At 36.9% G+C, this 21945-nt stretch overlaps 1 protein-coding gene across 1 annotated transcript in view; it reads right to left on the bottom strand.

The window, feature by feature from the left end:
• Positions 1-344: 344 nt before the first annotated feature.
• Positions 345-21945, bottom strand: part of FDX1 (ferredoxin 1) — a 37262-nt gene continuing 15661 nt past the window's right edge. The window contains exons 3-4 of the mRNA XM_020869996.2: positions 7200-7329; positions 345-990 (exon numbers count right to left, since the gene is read on the bottom strand). Coding sequence (XP_020725655.1) covers positions 864-990; positions 7200-7329 — 257 coding nt within the window. The 3' untranslated portion in view covers positions 345-863. The remainder of the gene's footprint in view (positions 991-7199; positions 7330-21945) is intronic.

Here is a 21945-nt window from a genome sequence, read left to right on the forward strand (position 1 = left end):
TTTCATTATACTTGCAAAAGCATACTTCATACCCCTTTATTATCATTTATCAGTTTATTCACAGTAAAGATAAAATACAAATGTTTGCCCTGCATGGATGATCTGAGGGGCTCAAGCCCCCCGCCCCCAGGACCCTGCCTGCGTGCTCACTGCATACCACACAGCTCTGTCCTGGCCGAGGGGATGGTAGCCCACTCGTTCCCTCCTTAGGACAGAGAAAACCTAACCCATAAGATATCCATTCTGTCACAGGGAGAGATTTATAAATCAGCATTACTTTTTAAAGATTACAAAGACAGACCATTCTGATCAGGATTTAAAAAACAACAACAACAACACACACATCTAATTTTTAGTTTACTCCTCCAGCTCAGTCAGAATTGAGACCAAACATCTTTGACAGTGCTTTATTATCTGTGCTCAGACTTTAAATAAGATATCCCTAATTTCCCCAGTTTCAACCTAAACATGTACAGTTCTAGTACTGACCTTCTAATTTGCAGTATGACCCTAGACAAGCCATCTTACATCTCTGCCTCCACCCACATCCAAGAGATAATGACACCCTTTTTTTTAACCTACTTACCTATAGGTAAGCAGGCATAAGATTTATGTTGCTGATCACAAACACAGGTAAAATATATAAGGTTTTATCATATTAACTACTTTCTAATATTTGTTTTTATAATTTAATCAAAATAAAGATGGCATACTTTCAGAACTACAAAATTCAGCAGTTATATCAGATGAATTAAGTAGTAAATCTAGTCATAATAATAAATCCATTCACCCATGTTCTCATTTAATTACATTAAGAAATAATAATTATAAAAATAGGTAAAATGTTGTGAAAATATTCCTATTTATTCTATCTTTGAGGAGTTCATGCCCATATCAATGGACTCTCTGGCATCAGACACGGCATCAGGTACTCGAACAGTCATATTGTCCATAGCCTTTGTCAAACAGATCTGACAGCCCAACCGCGATCTGTATAAAAAAGGGGGAAGGTGCGGTTTAGTATTAAGTTTATCTTATTCACAAGGCAATGCAGTTAACAGGATCTTTTTCTTACCCAGAACATTGGGATTTATCTACCTTTTAAGTTTTCATTAAGTCAAAAAAGATACATCCAACCCTTTCAACTAGAGGATAACAGAATGTAAACATGAAAACAAAAAGTGTGATATGTCAAAGTTTTATTTTAATCTCTAGCTTCTACCTTCTACTAATTGTTTCATCAGAACTACTACTTTTTGGTGACAGGAATGACAAGCAATGAAACGATGAGAAGACACAACAGTGGAGAAGAGAACTGAGGCTTTAGCAATGCCAAGAGAACAATTATCTCACAGTCACAACTACACTGGGAGGTGATAGGCACATCAGAGGTAGCCATCCCTTCAACTGAGTTATGGGAAATATATTAATACTATGTATTGAATTTCATTACCATTCAAAATAATTCCAGCCCAAAAAGATTACACTAAGGCTGATTCATGTTGATGTTTGCCAAAAACCAGTAACAATACTGTAAAGCAATTATCCTTCAAATAAAAATAATTTATAGAAAAAAGACTACAAAAAAATTAAAAATACAGAAATAGTATAAATTGATAAAAGAAAAGTAAATATTTATCACTGGAAGAATAACTGTAATTCCATTTTTTTCACAGAATTATGACCAATTTTATGTTTAAAAAGGAATCTTAAACAGTGATGTACAAATCTACGTCTATGTAGCTCTAAATATAAGTATAAACAGATCTTTCAATAAGCATAAAATGTTAAGTTATAAGATCATTTTACACCATATTTTAATTAGCAGAGCTTTTTCTTTCTTAATGGCACATAAAAATAAATACTGTATTTTTCTCATACTCCAACTGCCTTCAAAAAATTTGATGGAATGTGATATGCAGGTCTTGGTTTCATCAACATACTCATCAAGCACTTGTTGACCACCTAAAGGGACAGAACTAAATGTCAGTGGGTTTGCAAAGAAGAGTAATTCACCTCGATCCTTACTGAACACCTCTTACAGGCCAGGCACCAGGGACGCCACGAGGAGGCAGCATTGGGGTTAGAACCAAACAGACCAGTGGTCCAGACCCAGCACTGAATACGACAGTTCACAGGCAGCTTTCTTAATCCTGACAAATATTAGTTTCCTAATGTCATCCTAAGGATGGATAATAAGTGGGTTCCTCACAGGACTGCTGTAAGGATTGGTTGCTAATATCAGTATCAAGGCATGAACTTTAAATCAGAGAGAAGAGCTGAGACACATTTGCAGGTAATTAATGTGTGAGACTGTGACAAATGCCATGAGAGAGAAAGCTGAAAGGTCTGAGGAGAAAGCACTGACTTCTGGCTGGGGAGATGGTGTTTCTAATGGGTTCTGAAGACTGGGTAGGTTTTAATATTTAACAAAAGATAAAGGAGAAAGGCACTTGAGGCAAAGGTAAGAGAGGTTCAAGTCATGACTGAGTTAACATGGCTTCTGACCTGGCTGCTGTGCAGGCCAGACAAGGGCAGGACGAGTGATGGCCTGGAAAGGTAGTCAGGCCACGGACAGCTCCGAACACCAACGAAGGGGTGGTTCATGTTTTCACTAGTGAGCCATGAGGGACCCTGGGAGATTTCTGAAAGGGAGTAAGTACTACAGTCAAGGGCTTCCCTGCTGGCCCAGTAGTAAAGAACCCACCTGCCAAAGTAGGAGACACAGGTTTGATCCCTGGGTTGGGAAGATCTCTGGGAGAAAGAAACTGACTCTAGTTCATGGGGTCAAAAAAGAGTCAGACACAACATAGTGACTCAACAACAATGAAAAACTACAGTCATGGAAAATATTGACTGCTGACAGAAAAAATCCCTCTCTGCCAGTAGTTCCTATTTGTTGAATTAGAAACAGCCCTGACAATCTTGAGCAAAGAATGCTCAAACTACGACACAACTGCACTCATTTCACATGCTAGTAAAGTAATGCTCAAAATTCTCCAAGCCAGGCTTCAACAGTACATGAACCGTTAACTTCCAGATGTTCAAGCTGGTTTTAGAAAAGGCAGAGGAACCAGAGATTAAACTGCCAACATCCACTGGATCATCGAAAAAGCAAGAGAGTTCCAGAAAAATATCTACTTCTCCTTTATTGACTATGCCAAAGTCTTTGATTGTGTGGACCACAACAAACTCTGGAAAATTATTAAAGATGGGAATACCAGACCACCTTACCTGCCTCTTGAGAAATCTGTAGGCAGGTCAGGAAGCAACAGTTTGGGACATGGAACAACAGACTGGTTCCAAACAGGAAAAGGAGTACATCAAGGCTGTATATTATCACCCTGCTTATTTAAGTTATATGCAGAGTATATCATGAGAAACACTGGGCTGGATGAAGCACAAGCTGGAATCAAGATTGCCGGGAGAAATACCAATAACCTCAGATAAGCAGATGACATTACCCTTATGGCAGAAAGTGAAGAAGAACCAAAGAGCCTCTTGATGAAAGTGAAAGAGGAGGGTGGAAAAGTTGGCGTAAAACTCAACATTCAGAAAACTAAGATCATGGCATCTGGTCCCATCACTTCATGGCAAATAGATGGGGAAATGGTAGAAACAATGATAGACTTTGTTTTCTTGGGCTCCAAAATCACTGCATGTCGTGACCACAGCCACGAAATTAAGACGCTTGCTCTTTGGAAGGAAAGTTATGACCAGCCTAGACAGCATATTAAAGCAGAGGCATTACTTTGCCAACAAAGGTCCATCTAATCAAAGCTACCGTTTTTCCAGTAGTCATGTATGGATGTAAGAGCTGGGCTATAAAGAAAACTGAGCACCGAAGAATTGATGCTTTTGAAATGTGGCGTTGGAGAAGACTCTTCAGAGTCCCCTGGACTGCAAGGAGATCCAACCGGTCCATCCTATAGGAAATCAGTCCCGAATATTCATTGGAAGGACTGATGTTGAAGCTGAAACTCCCAACACTTTGGCCACCTGATGCGAAGAGCTGACTCACTGGAAAAGACCCTGATGCTGGGAAAGATTGAAGGCAGGAGGAGAAGAGGACGACAGGGGATGAGATGGTTGGATGGCATCACTGACTCAATGGACATGAGTTTGAGTAAACTGCTGGAGTTGGTGATGGACAGGGAGGCCTGGCGTGCTGCAGTCCATGGGCTCGCAGAGTCAGACATGACTGAGCAACTGAACTGAACTGACAATCTCCAATTATGCATTAAGCTTTCTCAACAAGATAGAAAATGAGGCAAGCCAATTTCAAGCCAAGCCAAGCCAAGCGAAAATCAGACAAGACAAAGACTGGTGACCCAAGAGAGACTGTTGGTTATACTCTTGGTGTTCAAATAAAATTAAGTAGAGTAATGCTAGTCTTCAAGGAGCTTGGGGAAGAGGATGGAAAAAGCAATCAGTGATATTGGGCAGAATCAAGTAAGCACAGTAACATTAGAACCAGAACTATATAGGAGAACACAGGGAACCCCTCCTGGTTCTGTAACCCGAGAGGATATGGCAGTGGTGCTGGGACCGCTCTCACTCCCCTGCTTCCTCCTGGAAGGTCTCCAGCTCTAAGGTGGACCAGTGCAGAACCTCTAGAGGAGGAGCCAGACAGCAAGTCTTCCTCAATTTCATTGTTAACCCCACAAAATATCCCACTTGTGCAAACCTTGAAGACATTTTCTACAGCCACTTTGCCATATACACCTGACAGCAGAAATATACTAGGTGTGTTAACCTGACTTCTAAAGTTTGGTTTTCAAAGCAAAGAAGCAGCTTTAAACTGTAAGAAACCAAGGGCTGTGGGGTCCAATGTAACTGATTCAAACCGGGGCTCTGTCATTCTCCAACTACGTGGCCTTGAGCAAATCTCTGAAAACTAAGCCCTGTTCTATAAAGTGGTGTTAATACTGCAAACTCTGAAGGTTAGAAACAATCTTTGTTAAGATTGTAGGCATTATAGTAAATGTCTGGCATTTGAATTAATATTATTATAGTTAAAATGCCAACAACCACCATTGAGTGATTCAATGTGATTCAATTCACCAGACACTATTTAAGGAGCTGCACATGCATGTATTAGTTGACATGACACAACAATCTTATGAGGTAGGTACTATTTTACTATCCCCATTTTACAAATATGAAAATGAGGCCTCTGTGTAGGTTATCCATGGAACTGGTAGCACGGAGCAATGACAACTATCAAAAATAGATTCACAAGTAATTCCTGACTCTATTAACCATTAATTCCAAAAATAGCTGGTGGTGATGCCCTTTGTGAGTTAGGCACTAGAGATACAGTGATGAAATACTGGATCATCAATTTCAACGAAAGCAAAAAAAATTAACTGGAAGTATTAGAAGATAAGTTCTAGATCCTAATAAATCCTCTTTCATCTGTTTTTGTTCAAGGAATTAATATTTGCCACAATTTAATGAGTTGAGATGAAATTTGATGCTTTTTATGGTATTCTTGAAGGACAGATATGATAATTGAAAGAAATTATAATGAAAAGTTTTACCTACTTGAGAGAATACAGTTTTTAGAAAAACTTAATATATAATAATAATGTTAAAATGAATAGTTTTAATTGTACATTAAAAAAAATTAATCAGAACTTATTCTTGCTATTAATGGATCATCAGTCCATTATTAATCAAGGCTAAGTACACTCTATAATAACATTAAAATGCTCTTCAATCAAAAATTAAGGACACTTACATCAAACTTAATTTTAAAATAAACCTAGATCTAAAGACTGAGTTTCCTTGTATCTTTGGAAGTATATAGTACCCTAGAAATAGAAGTTTACATGCAGGTACCATTTTTGAACAAAATTATTTTCATTCCATTTTATCAGTGCTTTCTAAATCCTACCTGTTAAAAGCATTATACTCTTTCCCCACAGAGCATTTCTACTAAAATTCTGTGCACTTAAAAATACCAGCTATAAAATGTCATAAAAGCTATTTCTTGCTTTCCATTATTTTGTTCTAAAACTTCTGAATTTTACTATCAAAATTCTTGGCTAGCTTACATTTGCAGTAAGTCTTGTATCTTTCTCACAGTCATGTATCTCTCTTAAATATAGCTCTCCCTTTCCTCTCATTTTTTCTTTTCATTCAGAATATTATGTTACATGCACCTATAAATTTTATCTGAATAAAAGAGCAAGCAGTTAGCTACAGTTCAGCCCTCACATTGAGAGAAACAATTTTCAGAACCAAATCAACACAACCCCTGAGCGTGTTCCGTGTGTTATCCTTCAGAACAGAAAGGAGCTGCTGACAGAGGATGCGGCACCTGGAGATGTGAGGGGAGACTGGGAGGCGGCAGCCACAAAAAATGCCAATGAGCTAACAACTTCTGTGAGGACTACAGAGTTTACATCAAGGGTCTAACAAAATGGTGGTTACGTAACACACATGAAATAAAGCTTATTATTACTTTTTTATTGTTTTAAACTCTTCTTCATTAGGGCCACCAAACGAGTTAAAAGTCAAAGCCAACCTGAAGTAAACTCTGATTATCTTGCCCTTTCAAACATTAAATTAACTCCGTATCTTCCCTATCTCAAACCAAAAGACTAGATAATTTTTTTAAAAAAAGGTATCACTTGATATCACTTACTACTATAAATCTTACCACTTTTAAGAATAATTCTATTAATAACAAGAATAAGATCTGAGCTTCTTCAATGTACAATTAGAACTATTCATTTTAACGTAACTATTATATATTAAGTTTCTAAAAACTGTATTCTCTCAAGTAAGTAAAACTTTTCATTATAATTTCTTTCAATTATCAAATCTGTCCTTTAAGAATACCATAAAAAAGCATTACATTTCATCCCAACTCATTAAACTGTGACAAATATTAATTCCTTGAATAAAAACAGATGAAAGAAGATTTATTAGGATCCAGAACTTATCTTCTAATACTTCCAATTAACTATTTTTTACTTTTGTTAAAAGGAAAGTTTCATAAGGGTTAAACTGTAGAATACATGGAGAAATGTCACATATTAGATATTCAAAGTTTGCAACTTACCTGTCTGCCCGGGGAGAACACTGTAACACACGCAGACTGCATGTCTCTGGTTAGAGACAGACACGAGCAAACAAAGCTTTCACCCGCCCAGATGAGTCTTACAACAGAAACGGCCTGAAAACCTTACCTGTCTGTTAGTCCATATGCCAGATCAAGCATGTCATTCTCCTCATCAGTGATTGCTTCCAATTTCTCAAATATGTGCTGTTCAAAGATGAGGTGACAAGTAGAACAAGCCAGGGTTCCCTCACATGCACCTACAAAAGCAACAAACATTGAACACACCTCTCTCTACCTTCAACAAGATTCAAAATCGACTGGAATTCAGTAATTTCTAAATTTAAAAATCAGCATTAGCACACATCAATGGTACGACTTTATTTCTGAATAATAATGAGAATTAGGGACAACTTCCCATACCCAACACACACAGAGTTGGAAATCATTTTCAAATATTACTTTTAAGAGGTTATGGGTTAGATACTGTGAGGGAGACTCAAAAATTCAAATCCTAATATGAAAGAGTTTACAAGTTAATGAGACATGCATAGATACAAAAGTATATGCCTTTTAAATTTATATAGTTAATAATTTACATACAGCTGTGGAAGTTACTTACCTTTTCCTGGAGAACTCAACACAATTTATAGGAGCTTTCGTGGTATGTAAGAGGGATCAGAAAGTAATCAAACTGACATCTCAATAAAGTTAAATATTCTTCCCTCTCAGTCTTTCTTTATAATCAAGACAGAATCAAATAAGTCACTTTAAGAGTCACATTGGTTTAAAATAAAGAGAATCTTTCTCCTGCTCCATGTTTTTAAAAGTCATTAATTCGACAGTTATTTATTGAGTGCCTATTATACGCCAGGCACTATAAAAAGGGAACTGAAAAGTCTTCTAGTCCAACCAAACTATGACTGAATATGCTTTCCAACATAGTTTTCCCAGGGTTTACCCAGCTCCTGCTCGAAAATTTCTAACAAAGAAATCCTCCTGGTAAAGCCGGCCGATTTCACATTTGTCTACTTCTGTGTTCAAGTCTGTCACTCTGTAACTTTCCACCTACTGCTCCAACTCTACCCCATGGAGTCGAATCCTTTTTTCTTTCTGGATCTACTGAGGTAAAATTAACAAACTTGTAAGATACTGAAAGCACACATCATAATGATTTGATATATGAACATACTGTGAAAGGACTCCTCTCAGGACTCCAGTTAATACACCTGTAACCCCATATATGTCTACTTATTTATTTTCCATGAGAACATGTAAGGTCTACTCTCTCAGTAACAGAGTTATAGCCACCATGATTTACATTTGATCCTCAGTCCTTAATATTAGAGGTAAAATTTTAAACCCTTTTAACCTATTAACCTATTTCTGTGATCTCTGCCAAGTCCCTGGCAACCACTTTTCTACTCTGTGTCTATGAGCTTATTTAGTGAATCCTTCTAAACAACAGCTTTTCATATATTTAAAAATGTTCTTTCTTCTCCAGGCTGAGCATACCCAGGTCCTTCAGATTTTTCTTACATAGTAACATAGCTCGAAATCCCTTCTCTCAGTCTGGTTGGGTTTACACCTTAAAATACAGCATCCAAAAGATGACTTGATAAAAGAGAATCATTCATGAACATGTTCTCATTAAATTCTACCTAGTTTCATTCTTTTGCAAGTGGTTGACCAGTTTTCCCAGCACCACTTGTTAAAGAGGTTGTCTTTTTTCCATTGTATATTTTTGCCTCCTTTGTCAAAGATAAGGTGTCCATAGGTACGTGGATTTATCTCTGGGCTTTCTATTTTGTTCCATTGATCTATATTTCTGTCTTTGTGCCAGTACCATACTATCTTGATGACTGTGGCTTTGTTGTATAGCCTGAAGTCAGGCAGGTTGATTTCTCCAGTTCCATTCTTCTTTCTCAAGATTGTTTTGGCTATTTGAGGTTTTTTGTATTTCCAAACAAATTGTGAAATTATTTGTTCTAGTTCTGTGAAAAATACTGTTGGTAGCTTGATAGGGATTGCATTGAATCTATAGATTGCTTTGGGTAGTATAGTCATTTTCACAATACTGATTCTTCCAATCCATGAACATGGTATACTTCTCCATTATTTGTGTCCTCTTTGATTTCTTTCATCAGTGTTTTATAGTTTTCTGTATATAGGTCTTTTGTTTCTTTAGGTAGATATACTCCTAAGTATTTTATTCTTTTTGTTGCAATGGTGAATGGTATTGTTTCCTTAATTTCTCTTTCTGTTTTCTCATTGTTAGTGTATAGGGAATGCAAGGGATTTCTGTGTGTTAATTTTATATCCTGCAACTTTACTATATTCATTGATTAGCTTAAGTAATTTTCTGGTAGAGTTTTTAGGGTTTTCTATGTAGAAGATCATGTCGTCTGCAAACAGTAAGAGTTTTACTTCCTCTTTTCCTATCTGGATTCCTTTTATTTCTTTTTCTGCTCTGATTGCTTGTAAAAGAATGAAACTAGAACACTTTCTAACACCATACACAAAAATAAACTCAAAATGGATTAAAGATCTAAATGTAAGATCAGAAACTATAAAACTCTTAGAGGAGAACATAGGCAAAACACTCTCCGACATAAATCACAGCAAGATCCTCTATGACCCACCTCCCAGAATATTGGAAATAAAAGCACAAATAAACAAATGGGACCTAATGAAACTTAAAAGCTTTTGCACAACAAAGGAAACTATAAGCAAAGTGAAAAGACAGCCTTCAGAATGGGAGAGAATAATAGCAAACAAAGCAACAGACAAAGGATTAATCTCAAAAATACACAAGCAACTCCTGCAGCTCAATTCCAGAAAAATAAATGACCCAATCAAAAAATGGGCCAAAGAACTAAACAGACATTTCTCCAAGGAAGACATACAGATGACTAACAAACACATGAAAGATGCTCAACATCACTCATTATCAGAGAAATGCAAATCAAAACCACAATGAGGTACCATTACACGCCAGTCAGGATGGCTGCTATCCAAAAGTCTACAAGCAATAAATGCTGGAGAGGGTGTGAAGAAAAGGGAACCCTCTTACACTGCTGGTGGGAATGCAAACTAGTACAGCCACTATGGAGAACAGTGTGGAGATTCCTTAAAAAACTGGAAATAGAACTGCCATATGACCCAGCAATCCCACTCCTGGGCATATATACCGAGGAAACCAGATCTGAAAGAGACATGTGTACCCCAATGTTCATCACAGCACTGTTTATAATAGCCAGGACATGGAAGCAACCTAGATACCCATCAGCAGACAAATGGATAAGAAAGGTATGGTACATATAGACAATGGAATATTACTCAGCCATTAAAAAGAATTCATTTGAAAAAAAAAAAAAGAATTCATTTGAATCAGTTCTAATGAGATGCATGAAACTGGAGCCCATTATACAGAGTGAAGTAAGCCAGAAAGATAAAGACCAATACAGTATACTAATGCATATATATGGAATTTTAAAAGATGGTAACGATAACCCTATATGCAGGACAGAAAAAGAGACACAGATATACAGAACAGATTTTTGGACTCTGTGGGAGAAGGTGAGGGTGGGATGATCTGAGAGAACAGCAACGTATATTATCAAGTGTGAAACAGATTGCCAGCCCAGGTTGGATGCATGAGACAAGTGCTCAGGGCTGGTGCACTGGGAAGACCCAGAGGGATGGGATGGGGGATCAGAACGGGGAACACATGTAAATCCATGGCTGATTCATGTCAATGTATGCAAAAACCACTACAATATTGTAAAGTAATTATCCTCCAACTAATAAAAATAAAATAAAAAAATAATAATTCTACCTAAAAAAGTTATTCTGGTTTGCTTTTTAAATAATTTTTAAGCCAATATACAATTGTAAAGATTTTAGACTCTTAGGCGTAACTTCAGTTGGATTTAGATTCTTCTGGTCAATAAACATTATATAAAATATTAATAGAACTATTATCAATAATTAGTTCCTGTGAAAAATATATCATTGTAACAAGAATTGTTCTTTCATACTTTAAATATTTGTTACTCATATTTTGTTATTTTAAAACATGAAGAAAGAAAAGAGGCTTCCTTAAACGTTCATTTTTATTAAATTTCATTCAAAGCAGATTTTATTAAATCTCATTCAAAGCAAAACAAGATGAAGCAGAGACATACCACAAAGTGACGTACAAGGGTCATAAGCATGGACTCTGGAGCCAGATTCCCTGGATTCAATCTCAGTTCCACTTTTTACTAATGGCATCACCTTGGGCTACTTCACCCTCCATGCCTGAATTTCCTCAGCAGTAACTGTACCAACCTCACAGGGCAGCTGCAAGCATTACATATGAATGTGTACTTAACATATGTACTTGCAACGATGACTGATTGGTAAAGTAAGACCTATTTACGTTACAGTTACAGTTCAGTTGCTCAGTCGTGTCTGACTCCTTATGACCCCACAGCATGCCATGCCTCCCTGTCCATCACCAACTCCCAGAGTCCACCCAAACCCATGTCCATTGAGTCGGTGATGCCATCCAACCGTCTCATCCTCTGTCCTCCCCTTCTCCTCCTGCCCTCAATCTTTCCCAGCATCAGGGTCTTTTCAAATGAGTCAGCTCTTCGCATCAGGTAGCCGAAGTGTTGGAGTTTCCGCTTCAACATCAGTCCTTCCAATGAATATTCGGGACTGATTTCCTATAGGATGGACCGGTTGGATCTCCTTGCAGTCCAAGGGACTCTCAAGAGTCTTCTTCAACACCACAGTTCAAAAGCATCAATTCTTCGGCGCTCAGCTTTCTTTATAGTCCAACTCTCACATCCATACATGACTACTGGAAAAACCATAACCTTGACTAGACAGACCTTTGTTGACAAAGTAATGTCTCTGCTTTTTAATATGCTGTCTTGGTTGGTCACAACTTTCCTTCCAAGGAGTAAGCATCTTTTAATTTTATGGCTGCAATCACCATCTGCAGTGATTTTGGAGCCCAAGAAAATGAAGTCAGCCACTGTTTCCACTGTTTCCCCATCTATTTGCTATGAAGTGATGGGACCGGATGCCATCTTAGTTTTCTGAATGTTGAGCCTCAGGCCAACTTTTTCCCTCTCCTTTTACACTTTCATCAAGAGACTCTTTAGTTCTTCTTCCCTTTCTGCCATAAGGGTGGTGTCATCTGCATATCTGAGGTTATTGATATTTCTCCTGGAAATCTTGATTCCAGCTTGTGCTTCATCCAGCCCAGCATTTCTCATGATGTACTCTGCCTATAAGTTAAATAAGCAGAGTGACAATATACAGTCTTGCCATACTCCTTTTCTTATTTGGAACCCGTCTGTTGTTCCATGTCCAGTTCTAACGGTTGCTTCCTGACCTGCATGTAGGTTTCTCAAGAGGCAGGTCAGGTGGTCTGGTATTCCCATCTCTTGAAGAATTTTCCACAGTTTATTGTGATCCACACAAAGACTTTGGAATAGTCGATAAAGCAGAAATAGATGTTTTTCTGGAACTCTCTTGCTTTTTTGATGATCCAGTGGATATTGGCAATTTGATCGCTGGTTCCTCTGCCTTTTCTAAAACCAGCTTGAACATCTGGAAGTTCATGGTTTACATAATGCTCATTCTACTAGCGTGTGAGATGAGTGCAATTGTGCAGTAGTTTGAGCATTCTTTGGGATTGCCTTTCTTTGGGACTGGAATGAAAACTGACCTTTTCCAGTCCTGTGGCCTCTGCTGAGTTTTCCAAATTTGCTAGCATATGGAGTGCAGCTCTTTCACAGCATCATCTTTCGGGATTTGAAACAGCTCAACTGGAATTCCATCACCTCCACTAGCTTTGTTCGTAGTGATGCTTCCTAAGGCCCGCTTGACTTCACATTCCAGGATGTCTGGCTCTAGGTGAGTGATCACACCATTGTGATTATCTGGGTCATGTAGATCTTTTTTGTACAGTTCTTCTGTGTATTCTTGCCGCCTCTTCTTAATATCTTCTGCTTCTGTTAGGTCCCTACCATTTCTGTCCTTTATCGAGCCCAAAAAGACCTATTTAAGTGTTGGCAATTATTATGATTTGTAAGTTATAAGAAAACTTAAGAGAATTTCAACTTTTTTATATATTAAATTATATGTATGTTTATATATTAAATATATAAATATGTATATACAGTACATTTATGTAATACACAAATATATACCCACATCAATTGGTTATTTTAACAAGTAGTTTACTCTTCTATTTTTGCATATATTTGAGGCTTATCACAATAAAAGGTAAATGGATATATTTTACTTAAAAGGAAGTGGGCTTCCTCTGCTTAAAAAAAGGTACGTAAGTTGTTGTTTAGTCGCTAAGTTGTGTCTTACTTCTGGGACCCCATGAACTACAGCCCACTCAGCTCCTCTGTCCATGAGAATTTCTCAGGCAAGGATACTAGAGTGGGCTGCCATTTCCTTCTCCAGGGATCTTCCCAACTCAAGAATTAAACACACATCTCCTGCATTGCCAGGTGGATTCTTCAGAGATGGGCCACCAAGTAGGTAGGTAGAGCTGCAGAAAGAAAGAAAACCCCTGCAGTAAAAGGAGAACTGGTGTGGTGCAACCCTGAGGCCAGCTGGGTTCTGGGTGAATCTGCCATACTGTCTGCTGGGTCCTGGGCAGGCCTCTCAAGGACCCTGGTTTTCTTCTCATCTATATCATGGGAGACTGAGGTAGATGATGCCTAAGGGCCTGTTCACGCTAATATTTTATGACTCCACAAAGAAGAATTGTAGTTCTTAATGGATTTGTTCACTAGTATTCAATAAATACATACTAATTTTGCTTTCTGTTCTTATCTGAGAGAAAAAGAAAAAAAAATACCCAATCCAGACAATCTCAAAACTAAAATGTCAAATCCATCTGGAGATACTGGGGGACAAAGTTGAGGAGATTCAGCATCTTTTGTCTTAAAATGTAAGTAAAACCCTCCCTAAAATATACCAAGTAACTTCCCTAATTTAAAAAGCTTTAAAAAGCTTCAAATTTTTATTATTAAAAAACAAATCCTGAGAACTGCAAGCAATGCATACCAGAAGATACAAGAAAAACAAACTCACAATCCTGGGCAGAATGTGGAGTTGGGAGCTGGCTATAGAGGCAGATGGAGGACCAAGCACAGAGGTCTCCCAAGCTCTCCTAAGGAGCCTGAGTGTGTGCTCTAAGCATGTGCTCCATTTGCTGACACATTGGGTGGGTAAACTAGCACACTCTTAGTGGGTGGATTGCCACAGAGATGTTCCTGGCTGGGGATTACCAGCAACTGTCACTCTGCCACCCCTCTTGAATCCAGCCCCTGGAGAACAGTGGTTGCTGGTGAAGTTCCAGGAAGCTACTAAAGGATTTTGAGTAGGAATGTGACATGGCATGTTTATTTTGGATAGATCCTGCTGGTGCCTGTGTGTAAAGGATGGGTTTGACATGGACAAGACAGAAGCAAAAGTCATGACATTTCACCAGAGAGGAGGGGGAAAGAGGAAGAGGATAAGAGACTGAGAGCATCACAGAGACACTTTCCCCCACCCACCAAGGAAAGGAGTTAAAATATAGATGTGTCAACTAGGAGACAGAGAACCAGAAAAGGCTGATATCAGAAAAGCCCAGGGAAGAAGCCAGCGCATACAGTATGGTCTCAATCATCCTGGAATTCACAGTAAAGTTCACATGTCAATAAATCCCTGCAGAATATTTAGGACATGCCTTTTTTTTACCACCTGGTCAGTCAAATGAAGAGTTACCGTCCATAGTCCAGGTCTTCACTTTCTTCCCTAGGAAACCTCAATTCTTTTAACTTTCTCCTAAAGGCTTTATTTTCATCCTCTAATAATTTTCATAGCTCCTCTCAGGAATCTTGCCAGCTGATTCCACATCTTACTAAGGATGCCAAGTTCAGAGCTGAAGAGAGTATTCTAATAAGAATTTGACAAATGTTGAATATATACAAAAGATTAACTTTTGGTTCCTACACTCAAGCTCCTACTACATATTCTAGTCCCATATTTATTCTTTAGATAAACACATCATGCTTAGGATTCCTCCTTATTTTACAGTTTCTTTCAAACTTTTTCTATCACAAGTTGTCAATAGATATGCTTTTCTTATTCTTTGTACTGGGAAGAAACTCAAATAGAATAGAAACTTTAAGGCTCGGGATGAAATCAACTCAGCCTGTATAAAATGGCTATCACTGAACCAGACACACATATGGTCATACTGTAATACAAGTATCACTATAGAAAAAAAACCTGGAGCAAAGATTTACAAGCCCTGTGAATAGTACTTATAAGAAGAAATAGTCTATCCTGCAAAACTCCAAAATAATACAACAATCTGAGCATTTTGGGGAGGGTTTTTTTTTCCTTAAACTGTATGTTCAATAAAAAAGAAAAAAATTAGAGAACAGTGAAGACATGCCTCTGATAAGGTATTTGGAGGAAAAAAGATTTTAAAAGACAGCCTAAAACTGTGAGAAGGAAACTTTAAGTTACTCCTTTTTAAATTTTTTTTTTCATCTCATGATTTCATGATGGGTATTTCTGCCAATTTGTTTCCTGGTCTTGTAATCAGAGGTAGGCCCCCAGTTAATAAGCATCTGACTTTTGTCTTTTCAGTATACGGGTCTATGAATCTTAACACAAGTATAAGTCTGTGCACCCACTACCACAACCAGGACACAAAGCAGGTTCATTACCCAGAAGAAAATCCTCAGCCTGCATTTCTCCACTCCGAAAACAATTCCATTTACAATAGCATCAAAAAGAATAAAATACCCAGGAATAAATGTACCTAAGGAGGTAAAAGAACTATACTCAGAAAACTGTAAGACACTGATAAAATTAAAGACAATACAAACAGAAAGATATACTGTGCTCCTGGGTTGGAAAAATTAATATTGTTAAAATGACCACACTATCCAAGGCAATCTACAGATTCAATACATGTTCTATCAAATTACCAATGGCACTTTCCACAAAACTAGAACAAAATTTTTTAATTTGTATGGAAACACATAAGACCCAAAAAAGCCAAAATAATCTTGAAAAAAGGCAAAACTGTAAGTATCAATCTCCCTGACCTCAAACTACACTACAAAGCTACAGTAACCAAAAGAACATGGGACTGGCATAAAAACAGACACATAGATTAATGGAACAAAATAGACAGCCCAGAAACCAACCCACCCACCTATGGTCAATTACTCTATGACAAAGGAGGCAGTAATACACAATGGAGAAAAGAGTCTCTTCATTAAATCGTGCTGGGAAAATGCTATTACATATAAAAGAATGAAATTAGAACAATTCTCTAACACCATATACAAAAATGAACTCAAAAGGAAGACAACACAGTCTCTGCAGTAAATGGTGCTGGAAAAACTGGCTATTACATGTAAAAGAATGAAACTAGAACATTCTCTAACACCATATACAAAAATAAACTTAAAATGGATTAAAGACCTAACTGAAAACCTGAAATCATAAAATTCCTAGAAGAAAACAGAATACTCTTTGACATCATAGCAATAATTTTTTTGGCTCTGGCTAATAAAGCAATAAAAAAGTACGCTTGCCTGGAAAACTCCATGGACAGAGGAGCCTTGTAGGCTACAGTCCATGGGGTCGTAAAGAGTCAGACAAGACTGACCGACTTCACTTCACTTTACTTCAATAAAGCAAAGGAAGTGAAAACAAAAATAAACAAATGGGACCTAATTAAACTTCAAAGCTTTTTCAGAGTAAAGAAAATTATTGACAAAATGATAAGACAACCTACTGAACAGGAGAAAATATTTGGACACAACTGAGCGACTTTCACAAGACATGAAGACAATGTAAGTCTATGCCTATGAATGAATGAGTAAGGTATTACACATACACCACACACACACACACACACAATTGAGTATTATTCAGCAATAAAATAGAAGAAAATCCTGCCATTTGTGAGACAACAATAGACCATGAGGGATTATGCTAAGTTGAAATAAATAAGACAGAGAAAGAGAAAAACTTGTATGATCTCACTTGTATGTAGAATCTAAAAAAGTCAAATTCATAGAAACAGAAAGTGATGGCAGGGGCTAAAGGAAATGGGGAAAGTTGTCAAAGGGTGTAAACTTTCAGCTTTAAGATGAACAGGGTCTGAGGATCTACTGTAAAACATGGTGACTACAGATACAACACTGTGTTATACATCTGACATTTGCTGAGAGTAATCCTAAATGTTTTAACCACCAAAAAAAAGGAATGATGTGAGGTTAACCCTACTGTGATAATCATTTTGCAACTGATATGTATATCAAACTATCACATTGTTCATCTTAAACTTACACAATGTTAGCTGTAAATTATATCTCAATAAAGCTAGAAAACAAATAAAACCAATAATGGTGATGGTTACATAACTCTGCATATTCTAAAAAAAAAAACCTGTATACTTTCAATGAGTAAACTATATGGTATGTGAATTAAATCTCAGTAAAGCTCTTCCCAAAAAAATCAACTAGACGTATTTTTTTTTACTAATATTAGACTGTCTTGCTTACTGTAACATCAAGTTTTAATATCTGTACTACACATACTTCTTCCAATTTTATCCTTCTCTTCTAAAACTGGCTGTTCTAGTTCCTTTGTCTTTCTGTAAAAAGTTCAGAATCGCTTGTTTGTATCTACAAAAAATCCTGCTGAGATTTTAATGGGAAATATAACAAATCTATATATCAATAAAAATCGACATCTTTACTATGTTGTCTTCCAATTCATGAATATAGTATGTCTCTTAACTACTTAAGTCTTTGCTTTCTTTCATCAGAGCTTTATAATTTTCAAGATATTTGTTATATTTTGTTAAACCTAAAAATTTCATTTGGGGTAGGTATTATAAATGTTCTTTTAAAAAACTTCTTTGGTTCCCAACTATTCATGCTGGTATACAGAAATATAATTGATTTTCATGTGTTGATCATGTACTAGGACCTTGCTAAACTCACTAAGGTCTAAGTTTTTTTTTTAAGATTCCTTGTGATTGTCTATGTAACAGCCATCTAAAAACCAGACAGTTGTATTTGTTTCTTTTAAATCAGTATGCCTTTGATTTTTTTTTTTTTTTTTTTTTGCTTCATTACATACAGTAAGACTTTCATCATGATGTTAATAAGATGGTAAGAACAGACATCCTAAGCTTGTTCCTAATCTTGGGAGAAAGACATTCGTCCTTCACTATTAAGCATGATGTCAGCTGTAGGTTTTTGTAGATACCTTTATCAGCACCAGATGAGCTGATCTGGCACTGCCCACTTGTCTTCAGTTAAAATGCAGGAGCTGCCACCAATTCTGTATCCTATTTGACACCAAGTTCATGTCCTTATTGACCATCCTGCAGCTCCAAACTCCACTAAAGCCACAACCCAAACTGCATACGCTACAGGCAAGAAAAAAGTGAATGACGCTCCCCTTGGGCCTCATCTTCTAACTTTTTTTCGGCATTACAGAATTCCCAGGTTCCTATCCACCATGAAATCACCAGCATTGAAAATCAGCAGTAAATATATTCCTACTACCAAACTGGGATGCAAGGTAGAGTTCCTATAACATATGAGGGGGTACGTGCATTGTGCATATGCAGTAGGTGGGCTCAAAGAGTTTAGAAGTTCTTGATCTAGTATTAAAAGTTAGACAGTGTAATGCAGTCTCTCATAGAAACCAGGCTATAAACGGTTAGTTAGCTATTAAGTTAGTTCTGTGGGTTGGCCTGAAAATTTAGCCATCATGTGTAACAGTATTTCCACAGGAAAACAAATTCCAAATGCTAAGAAGCTGACCTGAAAATGAATCTGGTAAACAAAACCTATTCCAAAAATGAAGAGAGTTTATTGTTTTTTATGCTAATCACATACATAGGGAACAAGTCCACAAAACAGTGGGAGACAACTTATCAAACAAAAAAGGATACACAAGCGGCAACTACTATAGAAACTTCAATCTAAAAATGATAACCTAAAATAAATTTTAAAAGCTAAAATGATAGCTGATCAAAATATGTGTACATTGATGCACTAATACATGTGGAGAGATGGGAACTGAAAGTACAAAAGTTATGTGACTTATGCTTATACACAATCCCAAAGCAGTACTGACAGCCATTGGTTTTAAATGTCTTTGTAAGTGGTTGGCTATATAAAAGTAAATTAATAGATAAAATGTGTAGATATGTATGTGTATATACACATGTATGTATCTATACACTTATATATACAGATACGTACTTATATTAAACATAACATGATCACATTTTATGAGGAATACATTCTCAAAGGTTTTGAAATTGTTAGAAGTCGCATAACTCGAGTTATATTCTCAATGAAACAAAATGGGTTCTTACAGTCCATAAATCTTTAATCTTCAAGTCATTATTTTTGTTGCAAAATATACTTAAGTAGAACAAACATTTGAAGTGAAACTTTTTACACTATGTCCACCTTTCAAATAATCAAAAATACTCTATGCCTTACAACAGACGATAATCTGATATGACTTACGGACACACTACAGCCTCATGAGCCCATGGTACCAACATTTTACCCATCGTTCAATAACTGTCATGAACTTAAAGGTATATACGATTTAGTGCTGCTTTAATTTTGCTGGCATTTTGCCTAATAATTCAGAGTTCTTTCTCCTAAATTAGCAGTAATAGAAATTATGATAGGTTTTTGGCTTCCTTCATTGCATTCTGTCACATTTAACTTCTGTTCCAAAATAATTCATTTTCAGATGCATTTTTCAGCATTAACACTTAATAAATGCTTGGCTGAAACCGTCATGGGCTTTAAAATGATATTAAACTATAACCACAGTTTAAAATATCAGCACTACAGTCAACAAAAATCACACAGACATCAGATGTCTGGAAACAGCAGAGCTCACATGACACTGACAAAGGCTGGCAGATCCTGGCTTATAACTGTAAACGGTATCGAAACAAATACACAATTTATAATTCACACAGTCTGCCAGCGTGAAATTATGGGATTCCTGACAGAAGTTTTGGGCTTCACAGTACTTCTGATTTTACTAGAGTAAGAAACTTAATATTATTAATCTGTATAATTTCGAATATGTATAATTTTAAAATTATGTTAAGAATAAGTAAGGCATTTTGTTTAGTAAGGCATGGCTAATTTCAAGGCGATGATGAATAAAATTTGTTTTTTCTTTTTAACAAGACTAATACTAAAGATTAAAATTCCTGTCATAAAAAACTAATTCCCAGAGTAAGTGAGCTATCTGCAGACTACTGCTCCTTTCATGTAACTTAAGAGTTTTCCACCGGGAATAGATTGTTTCATGGGTCTGTGTGTGTGTGTGTCTGTAGCTTATATTATACTAAGAAAAATTGGAGCTCTATAATGATGCTGACAAGAAAGATTGCTAACCCCTTTCTCAAACAAAACTCCAGAGGATAGCTATGTTGGAATATTATATCCTAAAAATATGAAATGATATATAAATATTAAAACCTAATTTTCTAGAGTAAAGCTTGACTTCAGAGCCAGAAAGAATCAATTAACATGACGTGAATAAATATTTATATGATTATCAGGACCACACAATTTGAATAATTTCCCTCAAAACAGTCACACAAAGGAAATACATAGTAAGAAAATATAGTCTGAGATAATAAATGAGGTACATTTGATCAGAAAGGTGTAACTGCCCCCTAGTGACAGAATACTATAATACTGAAAACTTAAAGATCATCCAAAAAAATCTATATTAACATAAAAGTTGGAAATAGGAATGTTTATAAATTTATTGCTTCCAAAATTTACTTTTTACTAACTGAACCATTCATTACTTCACTTCATATATGAAAACAAGAATCACTTTACCCTTCTTCACAGTCCCCAGGGAGAAAGATGCAGAAATAAACAAATACATAAATAGACTGTGATGCGATGAAAGAAATGAACAGGATGCTGTGATGGAGGAAAACAGATTCAGGGTAATAAAAGAACTCCTATTTTGGACTGGGTGGTTGGGCAAAGTCCCACTAAGGAAGTAACATAAACTGAGACCAGAAAGATGAAAAGCAACACATAAAGGATCTTTCAGGAGGGAGAGGAAAGGAGTACCGGGCAGAAAAAAGTGTGAAGTATATATACAAAGTCTTCAAGCTAGAAATTTTAGGTGAGTTCAGCTCTTGATAAATGGCCAGTGTGGCCAAAGTTAACAGAAAGAACAATGAGAAGTGGGAGAGAGGAGGAAAGGCAGATGGAGCCAGGTAATGCCGAGGCTAGCATAAGGAATGTAGATTTTATCCTAAATGAAATGGGAATTTATTCATGGTTTCTAATCCGAGGACCTGTCTTATTTGCATTATGATGAATGAACCCAGCTGCTGGGTTCAAAAGCAGAAGTAGAGAAGTGCAGCTCCTGGAACGCTTAACTGGCAGCCCCAGGCAATGACTGCAGAAATGGTGAGAACAGGACCCACTGGAGACAAACAGAGAGCACATCTGATAGGAACTGCTGATGGCCTGAAGGGAGAGGATGCAGAAGAAGGAAGAATAAAAGAGGCTATCCAGTTTCGGGTTTGAGCACCTGAGAGATGCTCATTGCTGATAGTCAAGATCCTCGGAAGAGTAATTTGGGGGGGGGGGGGGGGGGATGGAAATGAAAATCTGTTTAAATATGACAACTTTTTTCAGTTCAGTCGCTCAGTCTTGTCTGACTCTTTGCAACTCCATGGACCGAAGCATGCCAGGCTTCCTTTTCCATCACCAACTCCCGGAGCTTGCTCAAACTCATGTCCATCGAATCAGTGA

The sequence above is a fragment of the Odocoileus virginianus genome, chromosome 10, assembly GCF_023699985.2.
Source record: "Odocoileus virginianus isolate 20LAN1187 ecotype Illinois chromosome 10, Ovbor_1.2, whole genome shotgun sequence".
In the NCBI taxonomy this organism is placed as follows: domain Eukaryota; kingdom Metazoa; phylum Chordata; class Mammalia; order Artiodactyla; family Cervidae; genus Odocoileus; species Odocoileus virginianus.